Source organism: Mesoplodon densirostris, chromosome 8 (assembly GCF_025265405.1).
Source record: "Mesoplodon densirostris isolate mMesDen1 chromosome 8, mMesDen1 primary haplotype, whole genome shotgun sequence".
NCBI classification, from domain to species: Eukaryota; Metazoa; Chordata; class Mammalia; order Artiodactyla; family Ziphiidae; genus Mesoplodon; species Mesoplodon densirostris.
Genome location: NC_082668.1, coordinates 33,901,834 through 33,928,940, shown reverse-complemented (window position 1 = coordinate 33,928,940; position 27,107 = coordinate 33,901,834). Strand labels below are relative to the sequence as shown.

At 36.8% G+C, this 27,107-nt stretch overlaps 2 protein-coding genes across 4 annotated transcripts in view; one reads left to right on the top strand and one right to left on the bottom strand.

Moving 5' to 3' along the window:
* Positions 1-334: 334 nt before the first annotated feature.
* The window catches only part of NBEAL1 (neurobeachin like 1), a 172,035-nt gene continuing 145,262 nt past the window's right edge, over positions 335-27,107 (top strand). For 2 of the 3 annotated variants that reach the window (XM_060106210.1, XM_060106208.1), the window contains exons 1-4: positions 335-433; positions 1,501-1,582; positions 19,108-19,199; positions 23,707-23,868. In XM_060106210.1, the coding sequence (XP_059962193.1) occupies positions 1,532-1,582; positions 19,108-19,199; positions 23,707-23,868 (305 nt within the window). In that variant the 5' untranslated portion in view covers positions 335-433; positions 1,501-1,531. Of the gene's footprint in view, positions 434-796; positions 976-1,500; positions 1,583-19,107; positions 19,200-23,706; positions 23,869-27,107 lie in introns of all 3 variants that reach the window. The other variant, XM_060106209.1, reaches the window with a different exon arrangement.
* On the bottom strand, positions 8,063-8,254 carry LOC132495512 (translation machinery-associated protein 7-like). The gene has a single exon (XM_060107437.1). It carries the CDS (start codon positions 8,252-8,254, stop codon positions 8,063-8,065), a length of 192 nt encoding a protein of 63 aa, XP_059963420.1.

Sequence of the window (27,107 nt, the reverse complement as noted above, 5' to 3'; positions counted from 1 at the left end):
GTCCTCCTACGTGCCCACCTCGGGGAAGACTGGAGCGCTCCGCCGGGCGCTGGAGCGCTCCGCCGGGAGCCGCCGCACACCGCCGCCGGGTCTTCCCGAGCCGGGTCTTCCCGAGCTGGGTCGACTGCGACTGCGCAGGTATGCAGGGGCGCGGCTTCAGGCCATCCCGCCCCTTCCCAGCCTTCTCGACCAATGAGCAGCTACTGCCCCGGGGCGGGGAAATCCTTAGAGGCCGGAATCATTAGCCGTGAGGACAGCCCCGCCCCTGTCTCCTCCCAGCCCCGCGCCCCGCCTCGCGCTGTCGCCGCCCCGCCTCCCTCTCCCGCCCTCTTGCCTAGCTGCGGGGTGATACGGGGCTTTAGCCTGGGAAGGGGGCAAGGGAAGCAAGTTAGACGTCGGCCTGGCGGCGGCGGCGGCACCACAACCATCCAATGTGAGCGCGGTGAGGGGGAGCAGGTCGTAGGGAAGAGGGGGCCGCGTGGCAGAAATGGGAGGGCTCCGGGTGCTTGGTGGAACGCGCCGTAGAGTGAGGGGCGGCCGTGAGGGGGCGAGGTTGACCCGGGTGTGTCCCGGTGCGGTCGGGAGGGCTTGGATAGCGGGTCGGGGGACACCAAGCTCGCTTTGCCCCCTCTCCAAAGCTTCATTTGGCAGCTTGGCATGTCTTAAGTTTGCCTCCCTTTCGGTTGTCTGGGATTCGAGGAGGAAATTTAAAGGTCCCCCAAAACATTTGGAGGCTTTCCCTGGGTGTTTTCCTTGCCGGTGCGTGCGTGCTCCTTTCTTCTTACTGGATGGAGAGGTAGAGAGGCCAGGTGGGCAGGTCGACTTTCACTCTCAGAGGATTGTCCAAACAAACAAACCAGGAATTCTTCTCCTCCCCACGCCCTGCCCTGCAACACACGACAAACATTCCCAGCAAGTTTGAAGAAGCAGACTAGAAAATTCTGAGGGATTCTGTGTCTTTGAAATATGTCAGTAGTAAGTGTACTTTTTCTATGTTTATAGAAAATGTATGAATGGGAACGGCGTTTTTTTCTGTTTATTATCATTGGACACATTTTTTGTTATGAGTACTCATCTTTGAGTTCTGCCCAAGAGGATTCTGATTTGTGTTGATGTGATATATTGTATTAGCTGTGCTGTTTTCCTGAAACACAAGTTTCTATGAAATCCAATCAGTTGTAAAGCTTAGCCGGCTGTTGGTGGGAAGTGAGGTAGATAAATCTCTACTTCTGATAAACCTATAATTATTAACATGGCCTCTTTTTAAAGCAAATCCTTGCATATTTTTCTCTTTCACAGATTTATCTAATTGCCCAACGACCACTGATGAAGATAGGTTGGAGTAACTGCTGAAACCGAATTTTATTGACCAGAAGACAGTCCATTTGTTTCACTTCTTTTTGTTTTCCCTACTGCTTTGAGCTTTACTGTAACGGCTGAAAAACTTGGAAAATAAAATGAACATGCTGTGGTCTTGAACTTTTTTTTTTTTTTTTTGAGGAAAAATTAAAGTGCCAGAGTGAAAGCCAGAATGGCATCCAGAGAGAGACTCTTTGAACTTTGGATGCTTTATTGTGCGAAGGTAACTGCTTTCCTTTTTATTTCTAAGTTTTAAAATACTTTGTTACAAAATTTTGTGACTGGCCTTATTAGCACTTTATTTAATGGATAATAGCGTATTTATTCACAGTAATGACCCCAAATTTAAAATCACAGGATTTTCTGTTTTCCACTTTTTCATGTTTGAACACATACACGATATTGGCATGCTCTTAAAAACTGTAGGATGTGGTTTTAATTTGATATTTGTCTTCAGGGATCCTAAAATTATATAAGTAAAATTATGACCTTTGAGAAAAATAAAACATTTGTATTTTTGTTTGTGCTTTTTTTTTCCTCCCACAAGTGAGAGTACAGATAGAGATATTTTTATGAGAAGAGCATTAAGGATTTTTCTCATAATTAATCTTTTAAATTAAAAGATTATTATATAAAAATGCTATTGATTTGAGGTGGTTACTGTAAGCTTGCCCTGATATTAGCACCTTATAAGTATTGTCTCTCTTGATCCTCACAACAATCCTGTGAGATGGGTATCGTAATTATCCTTTTTACTGTTGAGAAAAACTGATGCAGAGTTTAAAGGGGTTAGTGAGAAGCAGCCCCTTCTGCTTCCGTATATAGCCGGGAACTCACAACTGCCTGATTCAAGTCCATGCTCTTATCCATTATGACTGCTCATTATTTTTTCTTTGTCATTCAAAAATAAGTTTTTCTCCATTCGTCTTTATGTGAATTTTTACATGTTAGCTTTGATTTTAGGTTATTGGAGAAGAAGGGCACTACTTAAAAATATGTTTTTCAAGTGAGGAGCTATATTACTACTTTGAAGATACTGGCAAGGGTCAGAGCAACATCTCTAATTTACTCCTTAAGTTACTTTAGGTCTGTGTGGTGAAGTTCTCAAGTCTCAGCTTCCATTTCTGCATTATCCTGTAGGGCTCCCTTTCTATACTTTCAGCTTTTTAAACAACTAAAAGTTCTTTGAAGTTATTCTTTAACAGATGATCTCAGTTATCTTAATATTAAATATTAGAGCTCACACTGGAATTTTCTGTGACTTCCTGGTTTGGTATGTTTACAGTTACTGAAGGACATATACTTTGAAATATTTAATATGAATTTTTAAAATAGCTTTTAGTCTTGTGTAATTTAATGCCAGAAATGTCTTTTTTAAAATATACCACTCTTCCAATAAAAAAGGGATCCAATTCACCACTCTTGAAAACAGTCACTAACACATGTCAGCCAAAAATTAAAAATGCATTTTAGTATGCATGCCCAGTACTCGTTTGAAAATTATTTTTTTAAAAATCCATCAAACTTACTAGGTTTTACATTTTCAGAATGACAAAAAGTAAATGGGGTTACACTGCCTTATTAATTAGTTATATTGTTTCTAGGTCGAGTTCATGTTTTATTCAGGTGACACTGTGCTTATTGAAAAGATAGTGTAGTTTGTTCGACAAACACAGAATCTTGTTCTTAATGACTTAACATAAAAGTGAATCCTTACTGTTTTTTTTTTTTTTTTTTTTCTTTTTGCGGTATGTGGGCCTCTCACTGTTGTGGCCTCTCCCGTTGCGGAGCACAGGCTCCGGACGCGCAGGCCCAGCGGCCATGGCTCACGGGCCCAGCCGCTCCGCGGCATATGGGATCCCCCCAGACCGGGGCACGAACCCGTATCCCCTGCATCGGCAGGCGGACTCTCAACCACTTGCGCCACCAGGGAGGCCCGAATCCTTACTGTTTAATGAGAATGTCTGAGTAAATAATGAAGGACCTTCATGGTCAAATTTTGAAGCCTATTCTTGGAGAGGAAGATAAATCCCATTTTTATGTTTAAGATTTAAATCACTTGTGCACTTAATAAGATTAAAATTTTTTTCCACGGTTTTCAAAAAAATTATTATTTAAAATAATGATTTTATGTTTCACCAGTTCATGAATAAGCTACTTGTAAGCTAGACAACAACTTTCTTTTCTTCTGATACCTTGAATTCCAGTAGCTTCCAAATATGCATCATAGATTTAACACTTCTTTTCCCTAGTGAGAATGATTACCAAATACCTGGTTCTCTACAGTACTTTCTCTCTAGCCTTATTGCTGTCACTCTAGCATACATGTAACCCTTCAAACCACCTGACTTTCTTTTTTTTCTCCTAACTTTTAAGACTTTTTTTTGTACCTTTGACAGGCTTTCTGACTACTTCAGGACTGCTCAGATCTTCTCTTAACTTAGCTCCAACTAAGATCTCTTTTTGGGCTTGCAATTTTGCAGTCTAGTTTTGGCTTTGTTGCTGCTTTGTTTTTTGACCTTGAGCAAGACTTATCTCTTTGGGTCTCAGTTTTCTTATTTGTCAAGTAGTAGTGTGTATACAAGGAGAATTCTTGTCTAACTCACCATAAGATTTTCATTTATTTTGACCTCTGAGGGACGTGGAGCGTTTTTGTCCTTCTTCTATGGATTATCATATAGAACTTTTTAGTTCATCTTTCTTTTTAAAGCTTTTATTGTGAAAAATTTCAAACAGGCACAAATAGAGAGGATACTGTACTGAATCCTTTGTATCTGTTACTATGCTTCAGTAGCTATCAGTTCATAATTCAGTGATGTTTCATGTAGAACCCTCCACTACCCTTCCGTCTACCCCTGAATTATTTTAAAGCAAATCCCAGACAACATACCTTATCCATAAATATTTTAAAATATATTATATTATAAGAACTCCTGAGCCTCCCTGGTGGCGCAGTGGTTAAGAGTCCGCCTGCCGATGCAGGGGATACGGGTTCGTGCCCCGGTCTGGGAGGATCCCATATGCCGCGGAGCGGCTGGGCCCGTGAGCCATGGCCGCTGGGCCTGCGCATCCGGAGCCTGTGCTCCGCAACGGGAGAGGCCACAACAGTGAGAGGCCCGCATACCGCAAAAAGAAAAAAAAAAAAAAAAAGAACTCCTCTTAAAAACATAATCTCAATATAATTCAAATATCTGGTTGGTCTTCAAACTTTCCTGGTAGCTTCATAAATGTTCTTATTTTGCTACTGTTTGGTTGACACGATATTTAAACAAAACGTACATGTTGTATTTTGCTGAAAATTTGTTAAGTCTTTTAATCTATGGGTTCCTCCTCACCACACTTTTTATCCCTTCTATTTATTTGTTGAAGAAACCAGATTTTGGCATTAGAATTTCCTCAGTCTGGGTTTTGCTGGTTGAATTCTCTTGATTTTAACTGTTACTTCTATTGGTGTCTGCAAACTGGCAGATCTAGAGACTTGATTGATTCACATTCTGCTTGGCGGCTGGAGGCTAGAATAATTAATGAGTGTCTTGGCCATCAGTGACTTTTGCCTATATGCATTAATTATTTCATTAGGAGTTTGCAAAACTGTAATATTCAGGTTTTATCATTTATTTATGAGTAGAACATATATAGAGAAATGTCTTCTCATCAGTTATTTGATGACAGTTCCTTAAAGGGAAGGCAGGCAAAATAAACTTTTATTCTTTCTGTTTGTTTTCAGAATAATGACTTGATTGCTAGCATCCTCCAAAGGTGACCAATTACTTTTCTTGAGTATCAGGTTCATCCTTAATGATTAAAATTTAAACATTGTCTATTATTTTACTGCCCTGTTTGGTATGCTATTCATATCAAACACTGTATACATACCTGATTAAAGAAGACGACTTTGAAGATTTATGAAGGTCTGCTTCAGGGCAATATGTATGGTTAAGACATCTTTTGTATTTGCTACAGTGCTAACCTCAGCACGTGTATTCCACAGTGTGTTAGCAATAGATGAATATTAAGGTGTGCCATCATAGAGTTCTATGTAAAGTGATGTTTTAAAGGTTGCCATTGAGCATTATGAAAGTTCAATAGGTATTTAAATAGGACTGTATCAGAAATAACCCTTAGATAATTCTGTTGGGTCAAAGGAATACTAAGGAGATATATAAATATGTCTTCTTCCCATTAATCTGGGTTTAGTTGCAACCCTAAATACTAGTGATTAAAGTTTTTAAAGTAGAATTAAAATAAATTCCTGGTTTCAGAGTTTACCAGATGGGTCCCTGTATATTAAATGCAATATTTCAAAAGAATTTGGGTAAAAAACTTTGCAGTTTGTTTTTTTAACCAAAGTTTTCAGGTCTAACTTTTCACTTTCTAGGAATAGGATTTAATTGCATTGTTAAGAACATGCATCTTCCTAGTAGGTTATTTATTAACCTCATGTAGTTGTTATTACATAGTAGAGGCAGGATGATTTCTGATTACCCAGCATTCCTGCTCTATACAGGGTCTTTCACTAACGTATTAGGCTACTAATTTAAGTTATGTAGTCTGAACTTTTCTTGCCTCCAGTCATCCCCACCCAGGGTCAAGGATTTCATCAACAGTGCATTTCATATAGCTCTTATAAGTTAAACATTAACTTGGAAACAGGTTTAATTTTGTATCTGGATTTTAGTTCAGTAGTTAACTACTTCTCATCTGAGCATACTTTTCTCATGTGTAGAAGGTAACTTTATTTTTTAATATCTAAAGATTTTAGTTTATATTATCTGTGTTAGGCACCATGTAATTCCCTGTTTCTTTTGACATTATTTCTTAATGTGCTTGTGGTAAGAGAGATGGCGCTGAAAACAATTTTGGTTTCTACATTATCATACAACTTTTTGGAATTCGTATGTTGCATAGAACAGATACGTACGTATCCCTGTCTCCACTGCTCCCCTTAGGCATAAGGATATATTTCTGTTCAACATTTAGCCTTTTGGTAGTGCTACAGTTGGTCACCAAAATATGCAGAAGAAACTGGGTCCTCAGATTCTTTGATAAGATTAAGTCATTTTTGTTCTGTGTAATGGAAAGTGTCAAATGCATTAACTCAGTAAAAAGATACAAAGTGAGTAAAAACATGACATTTTGAAATGTGGCAATGTGGGTTAAAATTCATGGTTCATTTTTGTCACTAGCTTTTTTTTTTTTTTGAGGTTCAATTTACACTGAAAAATTTTGTGAAACTTCAGAATTAGAGCCAAGATTTAGTCCCAATTCTGTTTCTGATTTTAAGGACCCAAAGACAGGTTACCTAGTTTCTTTGTTTCAGTTTTTTCATGTGTCAGATGGAAAAAATAATTATTTTGCCTATCTTTCAAGGTTGTTGAGAACAAAATGAATTGAGTGTATTTAAATGCGCTTTAAGGGTAAGCTAAGAAATATAAAACGTAATCTTTATTAGCAAGTAAAGAATACGTATATGAGCATGAGAGTATGTGTATCAAGATTACTTCCATTTTGTCTTTATATGGTATAATGATAGTGGGAAATACTCTCTTGTCTTTTTACCAGTAGTGATGAAGCTGTGCTCATGAACGTCTTAATTTTTATTTTATTTTATTCTTAAATTAATTAATTTTTGGCTGCGTTGGGTCTTTGTTGCTGCACACGGGCTTTCTCTAGTTGCAGTGAGTGGGGGCTACCCTTCGTTGAGGTGTGCAGGCTTCTCATTGCAATGGTTTCTGTTGCAGAGCACGGGCTCTAGGTGCGCAGGCTTCAGTAGTTGTGGCACGTGGGCTCTGTAGTTGTGGCACACGGGCTTAGTTGCTTCGCGGCATGTGGGATCTTCCTGGACCAGGGCTCAAACCCGTGTCCCCTGCATTGGCAGGAGGATTCTTAACCACTGTGCCACCAGGGAAGTCCCTCCATCTTAATTTCTAATCTGTATTTATTTTTGCTTTCAAGCATAGCACTTAATTATCCCAGTAATGATTGGGGATTTTTTTTTTACTCTAAACCAAGTTTGTTTTGGATCTTGGTGATGCTCCATTTCCTGCTGTTGCCCTTTGTCCTGCTAAATCTGGAATATGACTGAAATAGATAGTTTTGCAATGAGCTCAGAGTAAACTTCCTTTTCAGAATAAAAGTTTTGCTTCATAAGGAAAACAGAATTTAGAGGTGTTTTATTCAGATAAAAAGGCATGTACCTCTTTTTATATATAGATTTGGAAAAAAACGGATGAATGAATATTCTTCTAATGAGAAAATTGTAATTTATTGATACAATTTTGGTTGTAATTGTAAGTGAAACTTTTGGCAAGGTGTATCAATATACATCAACCCTTATAATTTAGCCCCCTTTTTTTTTCATTTCAAATGAGTTGGTTTAATTCCAGGTGGTACAGAATTCAGGATAGGACAGGGGCTTAAGAATACAATTTGGCAGGATTCTGGGCTGGGTTTATGCGGATCTCATAGCTGAGGTAGAAATGGCTGAGAGGAACTAAAGACAAGATGAGCCACTGTATGATTTTTTTGTTTTTTGGTTTTTTTTACAAAAGTTTATTCTTAAACGTGCAGTAGGTTCCAAGACAACACTTATTCTAGCTATGGGTAGCAACAGATGTTATGTCAGGGAATCCAGATGTTTAATCCAGATGTTTAAACAGGAATGGAATTAAGGATCATCATTGCTTCAGGTACAAGGAGCAGCTTACTTTTTGCCAGATTTCTTAATTCCACCTGTGACCAGGGGGCCTTTCCCCATGGCCTTTGCTTTTAGCTCAAGTTTCTTTTGCTCTTTCTTCTGTTTCTGCTTGAATGCCTTATCTTCCTCATCCATATCCTTGGCTTGCTTCTTGGGCTGCTTCAGGGGCTGCTTCTTGCCACCTTCGCGGCCCGACATGGCACCTGCTGGTCTTTCCCCCAGCCCTGCCACCGCAACCCTTTTTTTTTTTTTTTTTTTTGCGGTACGCGGGCCTCTCACTGTTGTGGCCTCTTCCGGTGCGGTGCACAGGCTCCGGACGCGCAGGCTCAGCAGCCACGGCTCACGGGCCCAGCCGCTCCACGGCATGTGGGATCCTCCCGGACCGGGGCACGAACCTGCGTCCCCCGCATCGGCCGGCGGACTCCCAACCACTGCGCCACCAGGGAAGCCCTGCAACCCATTTTTAATAAGTCTCTGGTATGTGCAAAGTGTGGATAGAAATAGCCCTCAATTTACTCTGGCTTAATAATGACTTTGTATATAAAGAAAGTAATGTTGTTTGACTCTAAGGCAAAACAAAACAAAATCATCAGCTTAGTAGTATTGGTTACATGTTCATTTTAGGAAGTTAGATGTGAAGGAAAGCAAGAAATGAGTATTTTTTGTCAATAGATGGGAGATTTGCCCTTAGGAAAAGAATATTACTACCTTTGTGGTTTGACTTAAGCAGCTTACTTATGCACTACTCTAAAAAGTTGTTAAGATGAATGAAAATTTTTTATTATTCTCTCCTTTTGAGTATCAAAATTTAAATTTCCCTGGTAGAAGGTTGAATTGATAGCCCTTCAATGTGTAGATATGGAGGAAGAGGGAAAAGGAAGAGCCTAAAATAATTTTCAGGTTTTTTGGTTTTGCAGACTGGTACTAGGTCATCCCATTCATCAAGTTAGCTAGTGCAAATTCACTAGGTTTTCAGGTAAACATGTGAGTTTGCAGTGCCTGGGGGATATCTAGGTAGAGAAACACCCCACAGAATGGAGTTCAGAAGGCTGTCTATGCTGGAAATAAAGATTTGAGAGTTGTCATACTGGCAATTATTGAAGAGTTACATGAGAGTAAGAAGGGAAGAGGCTCAAAAGTCAGGGAGTTCTGAAGAATATTATCTTTTAAGAGGAGGATAGAGGAAGAAGAGTCAGGAGTTTGAATGGGAGGAGAGCCAGGAGTGAGTGGTTGCCTCAGAAAGTAGAGGGATGTCAAATTCAACATAGCTTTGAAGAAAAGCATTATGGAGTGTGTATTGGATTCCACAGTTAAGAGATTATTGGTGGCTTTAGCAAAGTAGTTCTAAAAAGAGTGGGGAAAAAAGATGTTAAAAATACAAGCCCCTGTTTTATTTTTAAATTGAATTCAACAGACTTAAAATCACTGACAAGCTGCTATTAAAGTTTTAAAATGTTTACTCTTGATTTTTGTACTTATCTGGCCAAGGACCTTTCAAACTTATTCTTAACTATATCTAAGGAATATCAGCATTTTCTTTTAATTTATGTCTTGTGACTTAGATTTAAACTGGTAAAATTATTCTTCGGTTGAACCAAAGCATTAACTGATCCATGCATTTCACACAAAAGTCATTCAAGCATTTCAAAGCAGTTTGTCTCTAAAAAAACCCCAGTGTTTTGTTTGATGCCTTTAATTTAACTACTACATGATCTTTCCTGATAATAAACTTTAGAATAGTAGGAAAGATATGTACTATTTCAATTTATGGTGTCATTGTGAGGTGGGTTTATACTTTTTTATTGAATAATTTTGGCTTATGATTTTTGTCAAAATATAACATTTAACTAAGTTTTAAAATATAAAATTTCATTTTGTAATGAATGAACCTCATTTGAAGCATGACAATATATAGACTTTCTAATTTAGATTTATGCTCTAAGAAAAAGTAGTAAAGATGTTTTACTTTTATACCAAGCTTTAAAAAATTTTAAATTTAAGGTATACAAGTTAACTGTAGAAAATTTAGAGAATACAGATATGCAAAAAGAAAGTAAAAATTTCATTATTCAGAGATTTTTAGTTAAAGTAATTTTATGCATGTGATCGAAAAGTCTGTGTAAATTAGTTACGTTTACTACTACAAATCATTAGGATATCAAATTTGAAAAACTTCCATCTGATATGAAACTTGAATATTGTTTTAAACTTTTAAGTCCCATTTAAAAAGTGTCAATGTTATATTTAATTAATGCATACATAGTGATATGCTTTTCCTTTCTAAGGAATTTATTTGAGTCCAATTTAGCTAGTTTTTATTGGATGCCTACCGTATGTACATGTTATTTACTGTCATTTTATCCATTGAATTTAATATTTTTCCTCTTTTAAAAAATTTGGTCATTTAAAAAAAATTAATAAACTATTTTTTTAGAGAAGTTTTAGGTTCACAGCAAAATTGAACGGAAAGTACAGGAGGTTCCTATGTACCCCCTGTCCCCATATATGCACAGCCATCCCTATTATTGACATCCTGCACTGCAGTGCTACATGATCACTTGACTGACTTCCCAAAAACACTTGAAGCAGAAATTTCTTTACCTGTTAACTATGTGTGAAACTCCCAAGATGAACACAAAAAGCAACAGGACATATTATACCTAACATTCCAATACTCTAGATGTTGGTCTTTTCAAGCCTTGCTAATTTTTACTGAGAATTCTCTACACTCTATTGATCAGATGTAGAACTTCATTAAAGTAGTTATCTGAATGAATAGTTACTTAAAATTTAAGAAATACCTAAAGTAAAAAAATCTTTCTCATTAGGGGTTGGTTTATTCTAAGCCTATTTTTATGCACAGGCCTCTATTAGAATATTGCTTCCTTTGTTTGTGTTAAAATGGTTTCCAAATCTTTCCTGGATGTGACTGGCTTTTATCAGAATTTCCATCAAAATTTTATAACTTTCATCTGGTTAATTGACTGACTTCATCTGAGGTCATGCTTTTCCAACTAGAGTCAGTTTTCCACTTAGATTGTGGGATGTGAGACCTAAGGGAGGATGAATGAAGTCATCAGTGACCGCTTAGTTGAAGAGGTAGCATTTGATTGAGGTTTTAAAGAATTAATAGTTTAATAGTCACAGAGGGTGTTCCAGACACATATAAGGCATGAACAACAGTACAAAGGAAAAGCAATCTTAGTATAGATTCTCATCATTAATGTCAAATTATACGCTGCTGCTCTGTTTTCATGCCTGTCTGTGTACACAATAACTTCATTTTACTGATTAATTTAGTATAATATTTTGAAGACATTTTGAACAGCAGGTAATCTCAACATGTTGGAGTACCAGCTATGCACATAAATCTAGCAAAAGGACATCACTATGAACATCTGTTACCAGGTTTGCACAGGCAGTGACAAATATAACAGCAGCCTTTCTGACAGCAGTTGTAAGATGCATTTTGATTTCAAAGATGCCAATATGTAAAAAATTGTACGTCTTAGAATCAGAGAAATATGGTATAAAAAGCAGTTGTAAAAAAGAATGTCTAGAAATAGGAAAGAAATCCCAATAATGATATTTAAAAACCAATAAATTGAATATGAGTTTAGATAGCTGAAGAGAATTAGAGTTGGAAGGGAGGTCACAAGAATTCTTTTAGGATATATCCTAGGAAGTCAAAGAGTTGGAAAATATGGAAGGTTCTGAAGGATAGTATGAAAACATTTAACAGATATTTAATTGGACTCTGAAAAGGAGAGTAAAGAAAGCATGAAACAAATGTTAATATTTGAGGAGATTGCAGGTGAGAGCTTTCCAGGATTGATGAAAGTTAGTAAAACTCAAGGAGAAAAAAATTTTTTAAATTCCATACTAAGATTCATCATAGTGAAACCACAGCGGTTTTGCAGAAAACCAAAGGGAAAGAGAAAATTCTGAAAAGCTGCCAGAGGAAAAAAAGATTATCTTCAAAGGGATTACACATTAATAGCTGATTTTTCAGTAATATGATGGAAGAGAAAGGATAATGGATTGATACCTTTAAAGAACAGACTAATGTAGAATTTCCAACCAAGTGACATTTTTTTCAAAGAGGAAAGTGAAATAAAGTCATTTTCAACAAAACAACAGTTCATCAGGAAAATAACAGTTTTAAATTTGTGTGTACCTCATAACCTAGTCTCTGAAGCAAGCATTGACAGAACTACAGAGAAATGAACATATGACAATCATGGCAGTTTTTTTTTCAATTTATCATATTTTAGTATTTTTTTCTCAGTAATTGGTAGAATGAACAGACCAAAGAAAAAAATCAGTAAAGATACAGAAGATTTAAACAATAGGATCGACAAATTTAAAAGGGATTTATGTAGAACAACACCCATACATTCCTTTCAAGCACACATATTTACAAAAATGATGATATGACCTTAAAGCAAGTTTCAACAAATTTCAGATGATTGAAATAGAGTATGTTTTCTGACACGAATGTAGTTAAGGAAGAAATGTTGCTAAGGAAGAAATAGCAAAAAGATTAAAAAAAAAAAGTCATGAACTACACTTTAAAACAAACCTTTGATTAAAGAACAAGTAATGAAGGAAAATTAGAATTTCGGGGAGGTGGAACTGAATGATAAAAGTAAGCATTTTAGAGCTTCTAAATGGGGGGCACCCATAGCATTACTTAGGACAATTTATGGCTATAAATGTGTTAGAGAAAGAGGCTAAAAATAAATGAACTAGTCATTTGTGGTAGCCAGCCTTCAAGATCCCTACCTCGTGGTATTCACACCCTTTTATAGTCCTCTCCTACATTGTATCAGGGTTTGTCTGTGACCAGTAGAATTTGGCAAAAGTGATGGTATGTCATTTCCGAAATTAGAAAAGACACTGTTGTTTCCATCTCAGTTACTCTTTTTTTCCTTGGATCATTCGCTCTGGGGGAAGCAAGCTGCTGTGTTGTGTGCAGCCCTATGGAGAAGCCCATGTTGTGAACAACTGAAACCTTGCCAACCACCACGTGAGTGAAGTTGAAAGTAGTTCCTTCAGCCCAGTCAAGCTTTGCTATGACTGCAGCCCTAGTTTCCATCTTCATTACAGGTTTGTGAGAAATGCTGAGCCACAGCCACCCACCTAAGCTGTTTTTGAATTCTTGGCCCTGAAAAACTGAGATGATATTTGTTGTTCAAGCTCCTAAATTTAATTTTTTATGTAGGAATATATTATTAATATATCATCCATTTCAAGAAGGCAAGGAAAGAACAGAATAGGACCAAAGTAGAGTGAAGGAAATTGTGAGGGCTTTTTTTCTTTGATGTGAAAATTCTGAAATTTATTATTTTTCAGTTGTTGAAGGAAGTGTACATAAGAAGGTTGACGTGTATCACGGAATGTTCAATTTTAATAAAAATCATCATTATTTAGCAGCTTGGGATGAATGACATAAATACAATCTGTATCTGGATATAATTTTAATTAAGAATCTGGAAGTGAGTTTGAAAATAAATTAATAGCTCTTCCTTCTGCAAATCTTTCTTGTAGTCATGGTGGTATAAGGAAATTATAAGGTTTATGACAGAAATTACTCATAATAAAATACTGGACCTAGGAAAAGATAATCGGTAGTTTCTAACATCATGTAAGAGATAACTAGAAATTTATCTTTTGAAGGACATATATAACACCACCTATGTTGTGTTTTTTTGGGAAAAAAAATCTCTGAATCTGACAGCCTGTAGATCTACTATTTCGCAGGAAATACAGAGGACTGAGGAACACGTTAAATGACATAAAGATGTGCAGTCAGCAAAATCCCTAATGTGAGAAATACTAAATCACAAATGGCCCAGTGTCTTCAACAAGTAAATAAGGGCAAAAAAAAAAAAAAAAAAAAAAAGAAATGTAATAGAAACCTACAGGTTTAAAAAGACTTAAAAGGGGGCTTCCCTGGTGGCGCAGTGGTTGAGAGTCCGCCTGCCGATGCAGGGGACACCGGTTCGTGCCCCCGTCCGGGAAGATCCCACATGCCGCGGAGCGGCTGGGCCCGTGAGCCATGGCCGCTGAGCCTGCGTGTCCGGAGCCTGTGCTCCGCAACGGGAGAGGCCACAACAGTGAGAGGCCCGCATACCGCAAAAAAAAAAAAAAAAAAAAAAAAAAGACTTAAAAGATATACCAACAGTTTGCAATTTTTGGACTTTATTTGGGTCCTGATCTTATCAGTTAAGAAAGGCATTTGTAGGACTTCCCTTGGTGGTCCAGTGGTTAAGACTTTGCCTTTCAGTGCAGGGGGTGTGGGTTCAATCCCTGGTTGGGGAGCTAAGATCCCACATGCCTCGAGGCCAAAGAACCAAAACATAAAACAGAAGCAATATTGTAACAAATTCAATAAAGACTTTAAAAATGGTCTACATCAAAAAAAAGAGAAAAATTTAAGAAAGGCTTTTGTGAGCAAGTCAGAATTTGAACATCAACTGATATTAAAGAACTAATGTTTTTAGATATGATAATATTGTCATATTTTAAAAGATACCTTTTATGGATATACATTGAAATATTTGTGGATGAAATATGATATCTGGGTTTGCTTAAAAGTAACATTAGAGGATGGGGCTATAGGTGAAAGAAGATTGGTTATACATGATTTGAAAGTTGTTGAAACTGAGTCATACCATTCTCTCCACCTTTTTTGTATGTTTGTGATTTCGTTTAATAAAATGCTTTTGGAAAGAGCAGAAATTAATAATAAACATAATAGAAAGGATCAACCAAATAAAAAGTTGGTTCTTTGATAAAATTAATGAAATTGAGTCAGGAAGATAAGGTTTGTGGTTGTATGCATTTCAAAAATTTCATATTCACCGCTTCCAATGGTGTTCATAAGGCATAGTTCATCTTTTAAAAATTTATTTATTTATTTATTTACTTATTTGGTTGCACTCGCTCTTAGTTGCGGCTCGTGGGCTCCTTAGTTGCGGCAGGCGGGCTCCTTAGTTGTGGCATGCGAACTCTTAGTTGCTGCAGTTCCCTGACCAGGGGATGGAACCCGGGCCCCCTACATTGGGAGCGTGAAGTCTTAACCCCTGCGCCACCAGGGAAGTCCCGCATATGTCATCTTAAAGATAATGTATTGTTAAAAATCTTGTTTAATTTTGCTTACTTAGTGCTTCTCTAACTTGATTAAGCAAGTTTCCTTTTTCTTTTTTTTAAACTTTTCAAATTGTATCTGTTCTCATCAAAACCGACAGTATTGTTAAGTACTGGCTTAGGAAATGGTGACTTCTCCAGTCTTATAATTCTATGCACCTGTCCCACTGCTTCCTGTTCTTTCCATGGTGGGACAATACCAAATATTGTACATCCTTTGAGCATATCTTGCTATTTTCTGTCTGGAATTCCCCTCTCCCCTCCTCTCTCCTTGAGAATATCTGCTTATGATTTGTGAAAACTTTTGAGTACTTTTATTACTCAGTTACCTCCAACCTTGACATATTCAGTAGCTCCCTCTGTATTGTTTTGATACTTTTCACAACTGTTCTACCTCTCATGATGTTTTGCACTTATTTGTTTATGCTCTTCTTTCCTACTGAGGAAATCTTGAGGACAAGATTATGGTTTTTTTTTTAAATTGAGGAATAATTGATATAAGATTATGTTTTATCTTCATGTCCATAGAGTCTAGCACTGTCCCTGGTTGGTACATGGTTGGCATGTACTTATTAAATGTTTTTTGAAGCAGCTAAGTTCTATTAGAAAACCTTGAGGGCTGCCCTAGTGTTTCTGTGGGAGAAATTTATCTTCTTTTGCTAGGACATTAAAAATATGTTATGAATATAACTGACTGAAATGAACTTTTAAAATGCAACTCATATGTAAGTTGCAAGTTGCCCAATATATGGTTGAAATATATGTATGTGTCTAAAAGTTTATAAAACTTGAAAGAATACTACAACCCAAATATCGTTGTGTGTAGGAAGCAGGGTGTTTCCCCCATTCTTACCTGTAACCCTAGCCCTTAAGAACTAGGTGAAATTGTATGGATCCCTTAATTCTATTACCCACTAAAGCCTCCCAGTGGAGCAGTGGATGTTATAAGAAGGTAAAAGCCTCCTGTGCTTTAATGTAATTTAAATAATCACATTTGGCTAGTGGTCACTGCCCTGGACAGCACATCTAAGTGTTTAGACTTCATCCTCTGGTAATGGGGGGACGTTGAAAGTATTTGAACAGGAGAGAAAAGACGATTAGATTCAAATTTAACAAACCCCATTAGTAACTGTGTGTAGGTGAGAGAAACTGAAGCTACAGAGACCTATAGGAAGCTACATAACAGTCCAAATGAAGGACTGTCTTAACGGCAGATAATTGGATGAATATTTGAGTACAAAATCAATAAAGTTGATTTTAATTATTTTATAATTGCTTATTTTATTGAGCATTTGCTAAATGTCAGGTGTTGCTGGGTGCCTTACATGTATTATCTCATTCAGTGCTTTCAACAGCCCTATGAGGGGAAGTATTACCTTCATTTTATAGGTCAAGAACAGATCAGAGAGATGAAGTAACTTGCCCAAAGTCACACTGAGAGCAAATGCAGAGATTTGAAAGGAAAAGAATACAGTGAATATCATGTGGTACAGGGGATCATGAAATATTTAAATGTGTATGTGTAGCATAGAACATTCCTGTTTTGTGAGTGAGCCGTAATTTAGGCACATAATAGGTTATAAAAATAGCATTAGGGACTTATCTGATGGTGCAGTCATTAAGAATCCACCTGCCAATGCAGGGGACAGGGGTTCAATCCCTGGTCCGGGAAGATCCCACATGCTGCGGAGCAACTAAACCTGTGTGCCACAACTACTGAGCCTGTGCTCTAGAGCCTGCGAGCCACAACTGCTGAGCCCATGTGCCACAATTAGTGAAGCCCGTGCGCCCAGAGCCCGTGCTGCGTAACAAGAGAAGCCACTGCCGTGAGAAGCCTGTGCACCACAACGAAGAGTAGCCCCCGCTCGCCGCAACGAGAGAAAGACCATGTGCAGCAGCGAAACCCAATGCAGCCATAAGTAAATAAATAAATAAATTTAAAAATAAATTAATTTTTAAAAAGTAACATTATACTTAGCGTATACTATGTGCCCTTGACTAGGTTATTTAATTTTCACAACCCTGTAAAGAAAGCTACTATCATTATCTTCACTTTTATAGAAGAAACTGTTGTGCAAACATAGGGTGACTTGTTCAAAAAAGTGACAGAGCAGGGGTTAGAGTCCATGTAATCTGGCCTCAGTGCTCCTGTAGTACTTAATACATTTGTGTGTTGTGTTAATAAATATCATGCAAATGGAGAGATAGACCCTACTGTGGTGTTTCATTGTACCCAACTCTCTTAACCATGAAAGTGGCTAAGCTTGAGATTTAATTAATATTGTTTCTGGGTGTGTGGACATTTTTCCTTTTATGGCCTTTGGCAGTAAAGTATAGATCTTCTTAAGGGTTTACTCAGGCTGTATGGAATGTGGCTGTTTTATGTGTTAAATTGTTTATGGCCTTGAGTTTACTGATCCTTAGTTCCTCTTTTCCTCTTTTTGTCCACTAAGCTCCATTTTATTCCTGCTCACAGTTCAAAGACAGTGTAGTGTAGTGTAGTGTAGTGTAGTGTAGTAGAAAGAGCACAGTTGGATTCATATATCTTTGCATTTTAATCCCAGCACTATCGATGGCTAGCTGTATGACTATGGATAAGTTATATATCCTTAGAACTTTGCTTTTCTAACCCGTAAAATGGGGAAAATGAAACCTTCTCTAGATGGTTGTAAGGAGTAAATGGGATGATGTATACTTTTTAAATACCTGCTATAATACTTTGCACATTGCAGAATCTCAAAAAAAAACGTAACTGCTTCACTTCTTACTAAATAAAACACTTCCAGCTTTAAGTACCATTTCTTTCTTTATAGTTAGTTGCTCAGCTTCGTAGGAGAACTCTGTACTTACCAAACTCTGAATTACCAAACACTTGGTAACTCTGACTTCCAGACTTTGAACCAGATATGGTAGAGTTTCTAAATAAACTATGAGGAGAAATACATTAATTCTTTATGGCATTATAAACTGTTTTGTGCTGAACTTTTACAGAGTTTATTAAAACTCTGCTTTATTAAAAAGGAACCATGATAAGGAAAACTCCGGCTACTTGCATTTCTGGAGTCTTATCCTGATGAATGAATGAATGAATGAATGAATGAATGAAGTGCTGGTTGGAAATGAAAAAAGCAATTAATGAGATCCTTGAGAAAATTTCTCACAAGAAGTAATTCTTTTTCTGAAATATTTCTGTCTTCTCAGTGATGATGTGGATTATAACAATTTATGATCTGATTCTGGAGCAGTATATTAATAGAAAAAATAAATACACAAAAGGTTAGCAGTCTGCATATTCTGGGAACATTCTTTTAGGAATTCTGATTTGTGTGTAATGCTTTTATTTTAGGGAAATAAATTGAGTTCCCTTTATCCAAGAGCAGTGCCTAAACAGTGATACTTAGTGAGTAAGTAAGACTCCTGAGTATCATGTTGAAATTGACTAGAGTAAAAAAGTGTTAAGGAGGTGAAGGAAACAAATTTGAGCATCATTTTTAATGATGCAATTTATATTTAAAAAGACATTTCTGAGGAATCATGTTTTTTTCAAATCATCTTTGAGATGTAACTTACAGACCTTAAAATGCACAGATTTTTGGGCTTCCCTGGTGGTGCAGTGGTTGAGAATCTGCCTGCTAATGCAGGGGACATGGGTTCGAGCCCTGGTCTGGGAGGATCCCACATGCCGCGGAGCAACTAGGCCTGTGAGCCACAACTACTGAGCCTGCGCGTCTGGAGCCTGTGCTTCGCAACAAGAGATGCCGCGACAGTGAGAGGCCCGCGCACCGCGATGAAGAGTGGCCCCCACTTGCCACAACTAGAGAAAGCCCTCGCACAGAAACGAAGACCCAACACGGCAAAAATTAATTAATTAATTAATTAAAATGGTTTTCTTATTTCAGAAAGATCCAGATTACCTGAAGCTGTGGTTGGACAATTTTGTTTCTAGCTATGAACAATTCTTAGATGTTGACTTTGAAAAGCTGCCTACCAGGTATGTTGAAACACTTAATTTCCTACCCTTGGGTGAGTTTGTTAATTTCTGGTACAAAAACTTCATTGGTGACATTACAAGGATGGCAGTTATGTGACACACATGCTACTCCTGCATAACCCAGCTTTCATGGCAGACATTTCTGATTGATCACAGCAGTCTTTCTTGCTGATACTAGATGTGACTTCTAGAAGCCTCTTCTTCACTTTGTTAAGCCACTGGCAACTGGGTGTCCTGCAATTCATTTCAGTTCTGACACTACCTGGAGTTAGCGCCAGATCCCATGAGTTAAAGGCAAAGTCCTCCACAAGACTGCCCTCACTTCAGGCATCATTAGCAAGTCTTGGGAGCCACCGACATTTCTGATCAACAGGCTATAAATTTAGGGGTTGTCATGACTCCCTCAGGTTCAATAATTTGTTAGATTAACTCACAGAATTCACTGAAAGTTCTATACTTATGATTACAGTATTATTATAAAGGATACGTGTAGGACAGGGCCTGGGAGGGTCTTGGATGCAGGGCTTCCATGCTCTTTGGAGTCAGGGCATGTTGCTCTCCCTGAACATCAGTGCATTCAAAGAAGGAAGCTCTTTGAGCTTTGGGTGTCAGAGTTTTGTTGGGTCTTATTACTTCATTGACCGTGTGATTGAACTCAGTCTCCGGCTCCTCTCCCCTCCCAGAAAGTTGGGGGGTGTGTGAGTTATTCAGATGTGGCCAGCCCCTTTTTTGAAACTATCTAAGGGTCCACCATGCATCACTTCACTCATTTGTATAAAATTTCTTTATTATATGACAGGCATTCTACTGTAGTTGAAACTCATTATACTTCTTTTCCTGGTTTTAGAGAAGGGCCTTAGAAAACATCTTGGAGGAGGTTAAGTTTTCAGATTTTTAAAAACTAGGTTTGAAAATCATAAGATGAGGGAAAAATAAACATCTTGGAAGAGGTTAAGTTTTCAAAGTTTTAAAAACTAGGTTTGAAAGTCATAAAATGAGGGAAAAATTAACATCTTACGGAAATGTATAAGTGCAAGTACAAATATTTTCTCCCATTCCTCTGCCTACATCTGTTTCTGCAATCTCACTGTTCCCAGGCCCACTTCCCAGATAAAGTTCGTATTGTATCTCAAGTCATCTTGTGGACCTAGGTAAGAGAGGTTAGGTTTGCTGTGGTTAAAAGCTGGAGAAAGGAAGACATACTTTTAACCACAAAAGGAACTCCATTTACAGAGATGTGTTGAGAGAGGAGGGGAGAAATGGGTGGTGGTTGAGGATGAAAAAGTATCTGGTGAATTAAAAATCTTAAAGGACGAAAATATTTGCAGTTTGGGGGTGGAAGTAAGCAGTGAGAGTTTGGACACAGGTGAGTTGAATCTGGAGAATCACATAGGAGCCAGATCACGAAGTGCCACAAATGCATTGCTAATGGACTTTGACTTTTTGTTATGGAAGATACAAGGCTCTACTAAAGAATTTTCTGCATAAGAGTATCATGATCAAGTTTGTTTTTTAAAGGTCACTTTGGTGGCATTATGGAGGTTGGATTGGAAAGGGTTAAGACTGAAGGCAAGAAGCCCAGTTAAGAGGTAATTGTAATAATTCAGAGAAAAAAATCATTAGAGCTTTGGACCAAGGCAATGAACTTAAGAGACAATATGGTTATGCTCAGAAAGCACAAGTACTTCATTTATAAATACAGTTTCAGAGTTCTTCCCCATTAGATTATTTGTAACAGGTTTGTAAAGGTTGAAAATCAGTATTAAATCTTGAACTCAAAATAAGATTATGTATTATTTATTTATTTTATTTATTTATTTATTTTTTGCGGTACGCGGGCCTCTCACTGTTGTGGCCTCTCCCGTTGCGGAGCACAGGCTCCGGACGCGCAGGCTCAGCGGCCATGGCTCATGGGCCCAGCCGCTCCGCGGCATGTGGGATCTTCCTGGACCGGGGCACGAACCCGTGTCCCCTGCATCGGCAGGTGGACTCTCAACCACTGCGCCACCAGGGAAGCCCAAGATTATGTATTATTGATTTCTACTCATAAAAGATTATTCTTGTAGTTTATACTTAGGAGTGCTTTTATTTTAAAAATTTATAGCTCATTTTAAATCATGAGCCTAAGGATCTTATGGAGTCAGGAGTTTGGCCTTTGAATGCTTGGGGTTTTGTAAGATGCACTTGTTATCATCCATGCATTATAAATGTCTCCTTCCTTGTGAGGTCATTTCTAAAAACACTATTTAGACTTATATTGCCACTATATTTAAAGTAAGATGAAGAATCTCAAGAGCGTTTTTTTACTTGTGATTTAGTTGGTTTATTTAAAATTATATTTCATATCTTTGTCTTTCAAACTGAACCATGAATTTATATTTTGCTTGTAGTAAATTTCAATTTTTAAGTGAATATTATATGTAAGATGTGTAAAACTAGTCTAGTCACCTTAAAGATAAGAAACTCACAGATAATCCTCATTTAAAGTATACTGACTTTTATAGAATTTCCAAGTTAGAGAATTCATAATACAAGGCAAGGACTGCTTTTACCAGATTATAAAGCCTTGAAATTTAAGCTGGACTTTTTCCTACGTTAGAGAGAACAATTGACAGCTGTTTACAATAGACATTGACTAGGCAAATTGAGGAGTGGAAAAGATTTCTGGAGTTTGGGAAATTTCAGCAAAAGGAGCTTAGAATTTTGGACAGTAAAGTCCTAGAGGTGGGAAAATTCTTCTAGATTCTTAAATCCTCATCACATTAGGAACAAGGCCAAAAATTCCAACTTTGTTTATATGCCATGTCCTAAGTAAGCCCCAATTTTATACTGAGAGTCAGTTTAAAAAAAAAAAGATTGCTCTTTTAGAAGTTAATATTTTTTCTGCCCAGTTAAATCAAAACGTGTGTAAATAGAAAATGGGACAATTAAGGACAAAAGGAACTACTCTTTTAAATAACTAATATGGAATATTGGGAAATCTAATGTCTTCTTGCTTGTTGATTTAACATTTTTGGAAAAGTGCAGAGGAGTAGTTTCACTTAGTCTTGAAAATCAGTTATATTTAAATGTTTGTTTATTATTTTGAAGTTACTCTGGTTTTTCTAATCACCTCTTCTTAGCTCTCCAGAAAAAAATTAAATATAAAAATGAGTGTTTCTGATACCATCTATAAATAAGAGAGAATGAAAGAATCCAAAGCTGCAAGTGAAATGATGCCCAGACTAAAATGAAACATGTAGTTTTAGAACATGTTTATATAGTATTAGGCAACCTTGGTAGTATGCTTTGTGACTTGTGTTTATTTTATAAAATGCTTTATTAATTTATGTTGTAAGGTGGTTCAGGAAGAGGCTAATAATATTTACATATGTGTTTATGTGACCACTGCTAAGATGCTTCAAATTTCTTTGTCTACAGTGAATGCCTTTTACTCAATGTAAAAATAGTACTAATACTTCATGTTGCGCCTTATCTGAAGAAGAGACTATTATAAAGTATAATTGTCATTTAATCATGGAAACTCTTCACAGTGCTTCTTTGCTATTTGAGCATTTTTCTTAACAGAGATAGGGAAATAAGTATACAGTGGCTTATGAAAAGATTCTGAGGCTTTAGAGATAGTATATTTAAAATGCATTACATATTTAGAGTTCTTTACATACTTTAAAGCTGAAAATGCACATTGACTTTCTGGTTTCAGAGCCCAGTGAAATAGGGTGGATATCTGATATTACAGTTTTATAGATTAGGGAACTTCAGAGATTAAATGAAGTGCTTCATGTTACAGAGGTGGAACTTAGTATGCAGGCTTCTGACTTTGAATCTAGGGGGTTTTAATGTGAGAGGCACATGCAAAGAGCCAGTTACATCTGGTATTGGCTTTTGCCCATAAAGAACCATATTGTCTTCTTACACGGAAACCACCTGTCACAAAATATTGATGTATTCCTTTAAAAGAGTCTTCTATTGATGCTCATGCTTGGGGTTCTACATTCACCTCTATCTTTCTCCTTTCCTTTTGCTAGTTATCTTCTCTCCCTCTTCTGATCAGATGGCTTAGGGACCCTATAGGTAGGTGAATATTGTTTATTTAGTAAAGCAGTTAACAGATATTAAACTAGTTATAGGTACTTCATTTTTATTTGCTAGTTACCATTTCTTTTAGAAATGGTATAGACACATTGTATTTCTAAATAGTAGAAGGTGAACTAATCTTATATTTTAAATATTTTCTTTAACAATAGCACAATTGAAAATACTAAACAGCCTTTTTCTCTCTCTCTTTTCAGTAAGCCTCTTCTGAAGTAAGACTAACTACTCTGCTCTAATAATCTTCTAAAATGTCACTATTCATTTGGTGGTACCATGCAGAGAGGAAGGCACAGAAAGCTGAACTAAAAGAACTTCTTTAGGATTTGAGCTAAAAATGTAGTTACTTTAAAGTGCCACAGATTTTCGTCCTGTATTTAAACACCCTTCTTATTTTGTTCCCCTTATATTGTAGGGTAGATGATGTGCCTCCAGGAATATCTCTGCTTCCTGATAATATTCTGCAGGTTCTGAGGACCCAGCTTCTACAGTGTGTTCAGAAAATGGCAGATGGGTTAGAGGAAGAACAACAAGCCTTGTCAGTTTTGCTTGTCAAGTTCTTCATTATTCTTTGCAGGTATCTGGTACAAATAAACTAGTTATGTGTTTTAAATAATTATTAGCAAACTAATAATGCATTTATTGGTTATTAATGATGTTTGTTGTTCATATGGAGCTTTTAAGGATGAGTGCAGCTTTTGCAATAGGCTTGTGGTTTGTTATTTTATTGGAAAGCCTTTTACTATATCTACTTAGAGAGATTCAGCCAGGATAAAAAATAATCGCCTTAGAGTAAAGACAATGACAGGAGTTTTTACTTAAGAATTTATTGCACTGGTATTTTCTATATGGTCCTCACCAATAAACATGTACATACACATTTTTATACTGTGCGTTATCATTTGTGAAATGTATTTTTCTAGTCTTTCATTTTATAATTTTACCAAAGAAAGTATAATTATTCCATAGCTTATATTTCCAGATTTATAGATGATTAGGTCTGTGGTACTTAAATTTTGGTGTGCATTAATGTCAACTGGGAAGCTTAATAGAAATACAGAGTTTGAGCCTTACGTATGGCAGTTCTGATCCAAAAGAGCTCAGGCATTTTGAATTTTCACACATTCCATTAATCTGCATATAAGAATTTGAGAACCGTTGGGTTAGGGGCATCACATGCCTCTTAAAATCTGTCTTCTTTTCTTGTTCTTAGAGGAAAAGCTTTCAGTCTTTTACCATTTAGTATGATATTTGCTGTGAAATTTTTATATATAGGTATTATTATGTTGAGGTAGTTTCCTTCTGTTCCTAGTTTGCTGAATGTTGTTATCAGGAATGGTTGCTGAATTTTGTCAAATGCTTTTCTGCATTAATTGAGATGATCGTCTGGGTTTTTTTCCCCTTTATTCTGTTAATATGGCATATTACATTGATCAGCTTTCATATGTTTAACCATCCTTGCATTCCAGGAATAAATCCCACTTAGTCATAGTGTGTAATACTTTTAATATACTGTTGAATTCTCTTTGCTAGTATTTTGTTGAAGATCTTTGCATTAATGTTCATAAGGGATGTTGGCTGGTAGTTTTCATGTAGTCTCTTGTTTGGCTTTGGGATCAGGGTAATACTGGCCTCATATAATGAGTTAGAAAGTGTTCCTTCCTCTTCAGTTTTTTGGAAAATTTTGAGAAGGATTGGCATTAGTTCTTCTTTAAATGTTTTGTAGACTTCATGAGTGAAAACATCAGGTCCAGGACTGCTTTTTTGGGAGAGTTTTGATTACTGATTCAGTTTCCTTACTAGTTGTAGGTCTATTCAGATTATTTATTTCATCATGGTTTAATCTTGGCAGATTTTGTGTTTCTAGGAATTTGTCCATTTCATCTATGTTATTCAATTTCTTGTTGTACAGTTGTTCATAGTACTCTCTAATAATCCTCTTTATTTCTGTAGTATCAGTAGTAATGTCCACACTTTCATTTTTGATGTTAGTAATCTGATTCGTCTCTTTTTTCTTCGTCTGTCTAGCTAAAGATTTGTCAATTTTGTTGATGTCTCCAAGGAACTAATTTTTGGTTTCATTGATTTTCTCTATTTTTATAAATTTATTTTTATCTCTGCTCTGATCTTTATCATTTCCTTCTTTCTACTAGCTTTGGGTTTAGTTTGTTCTTCCTTGTCTGATTCCTTAAGTTGTAATATTAGGTAGTTGGTTTCTTGTTCTTTTTTTTTTATTGTAAGCACTTATACCTATAAAATTCTCCCTTTGCACCACTTTCATTGCCTCTCATAAGTTTTGGTAAGTCATGTTTTCCTTTTCATTCATCTTAAGTATTTTCTAATTTCCCTTGTGGGTTTCTTCTTTGATCCATTGATTATTTTAAAGTATTTTGGTTAATTTCCACAGTTTTGTGAATTTTTCAGTTTTCTTTATGTTATTGATTTTTAACTGCATCCTGTTGTGGTTAGAGAAGATACTTTGTATGATATCTGTCATTTTAAATCTGTTGAGACTTAATTTGTGGCCTAATATAGTGTCTATCCTGTAAAATGTCTCAAGTGCACTTGAGAAGAATGTTTGTTCTGTTGTTGTTGGGTAGAGTGACCTGTATATGTTTCTTAGAGCTATTAGATTTACTGTGTTGTCCTCTCTTGCTTTACTTATCTTCTATCTAGTTGTTTTATCCATTATTGTGGATGAGGTATTGAAATCTCCAGCTATTACGGAAGAACTATATATTTCTCTCTTCAATTCTGTCACTATTTGCTTCATATGTTTTGATGGTCTGTCATTAGGTACGTAAATGTTCATAATTGTTATATCTTTTTGCTAGTATAATACCTTTGTTATATATAATATCATACATTTATTACATTATATTGTACCTTTTATTTATTTTTAACATCTTTATTGGAGTAATAATTGCTTTACAATGTTGCATTACTTTCTGCTGTATAACAAAGTAAATCAGCTATATGCATACATATATCCCCATATCCCCTCCCTCTTACATCTCCCTCCCACCCTCCTTATCCTACCTCTCTAGGTGGTCTCAAAGCACTGAGCTGATCTCCCTGTGCTAGGTAGCTGCTTCCCACTAGCTATCGATTTTACATTTGGTAGTGTATATATGTCAGTGTTACTCTCTCACTTCATCCCAGGTTACCCTTCCCCATCCCCATGTCCTCAAGTCCATTCTCTGTGTCTGTGTCTTTATTCCTGTCCTGCCCCTAGGCTCATCAGAACCACTTTTTTTTTAGATTCCATATATATGTGTTAGCATATGGTATTTGTTTTTCTCTTTCTGACTTACTTCACTCTGTATGACAGACTCTAGGTCCATCCACCTCACTACAAATAACGCAATTTCATTTTTTTATGGCTGAGTAATAATCCATTGTTTATATGTGCCACATCTTTATCCATTCATCTGTCGATGGACAGTTAGGTTGCTACCATGTCCAGGCTATTATTAATAGTGCTGCATTGGACATTGTGGTACATGACTCTTTTTGAATTATGGTTTTCTCAAGATATATGCCCAGGAGTGGGATTACTGGGTAATATAGTAGTTCTATTTTTAGTTTTTTAAGGAACCTCCATACTGTTCTCCATAGTGGCTGTATCAATTTACATTCCCACAAACAGTGCAAGAGGGTTCCCTTTTCTCCACACCCTCTCCAGCATTTATTGTTTATAGATTTTTTGATGATGGCCATTCTGATCGGGGTGAGATGATACCTCATTGTAGTTTTGATTTGCATTTCTGTAATAATTAGCGATGTTGAGCATTCTTTCATGTGTTTGTTTGTTGC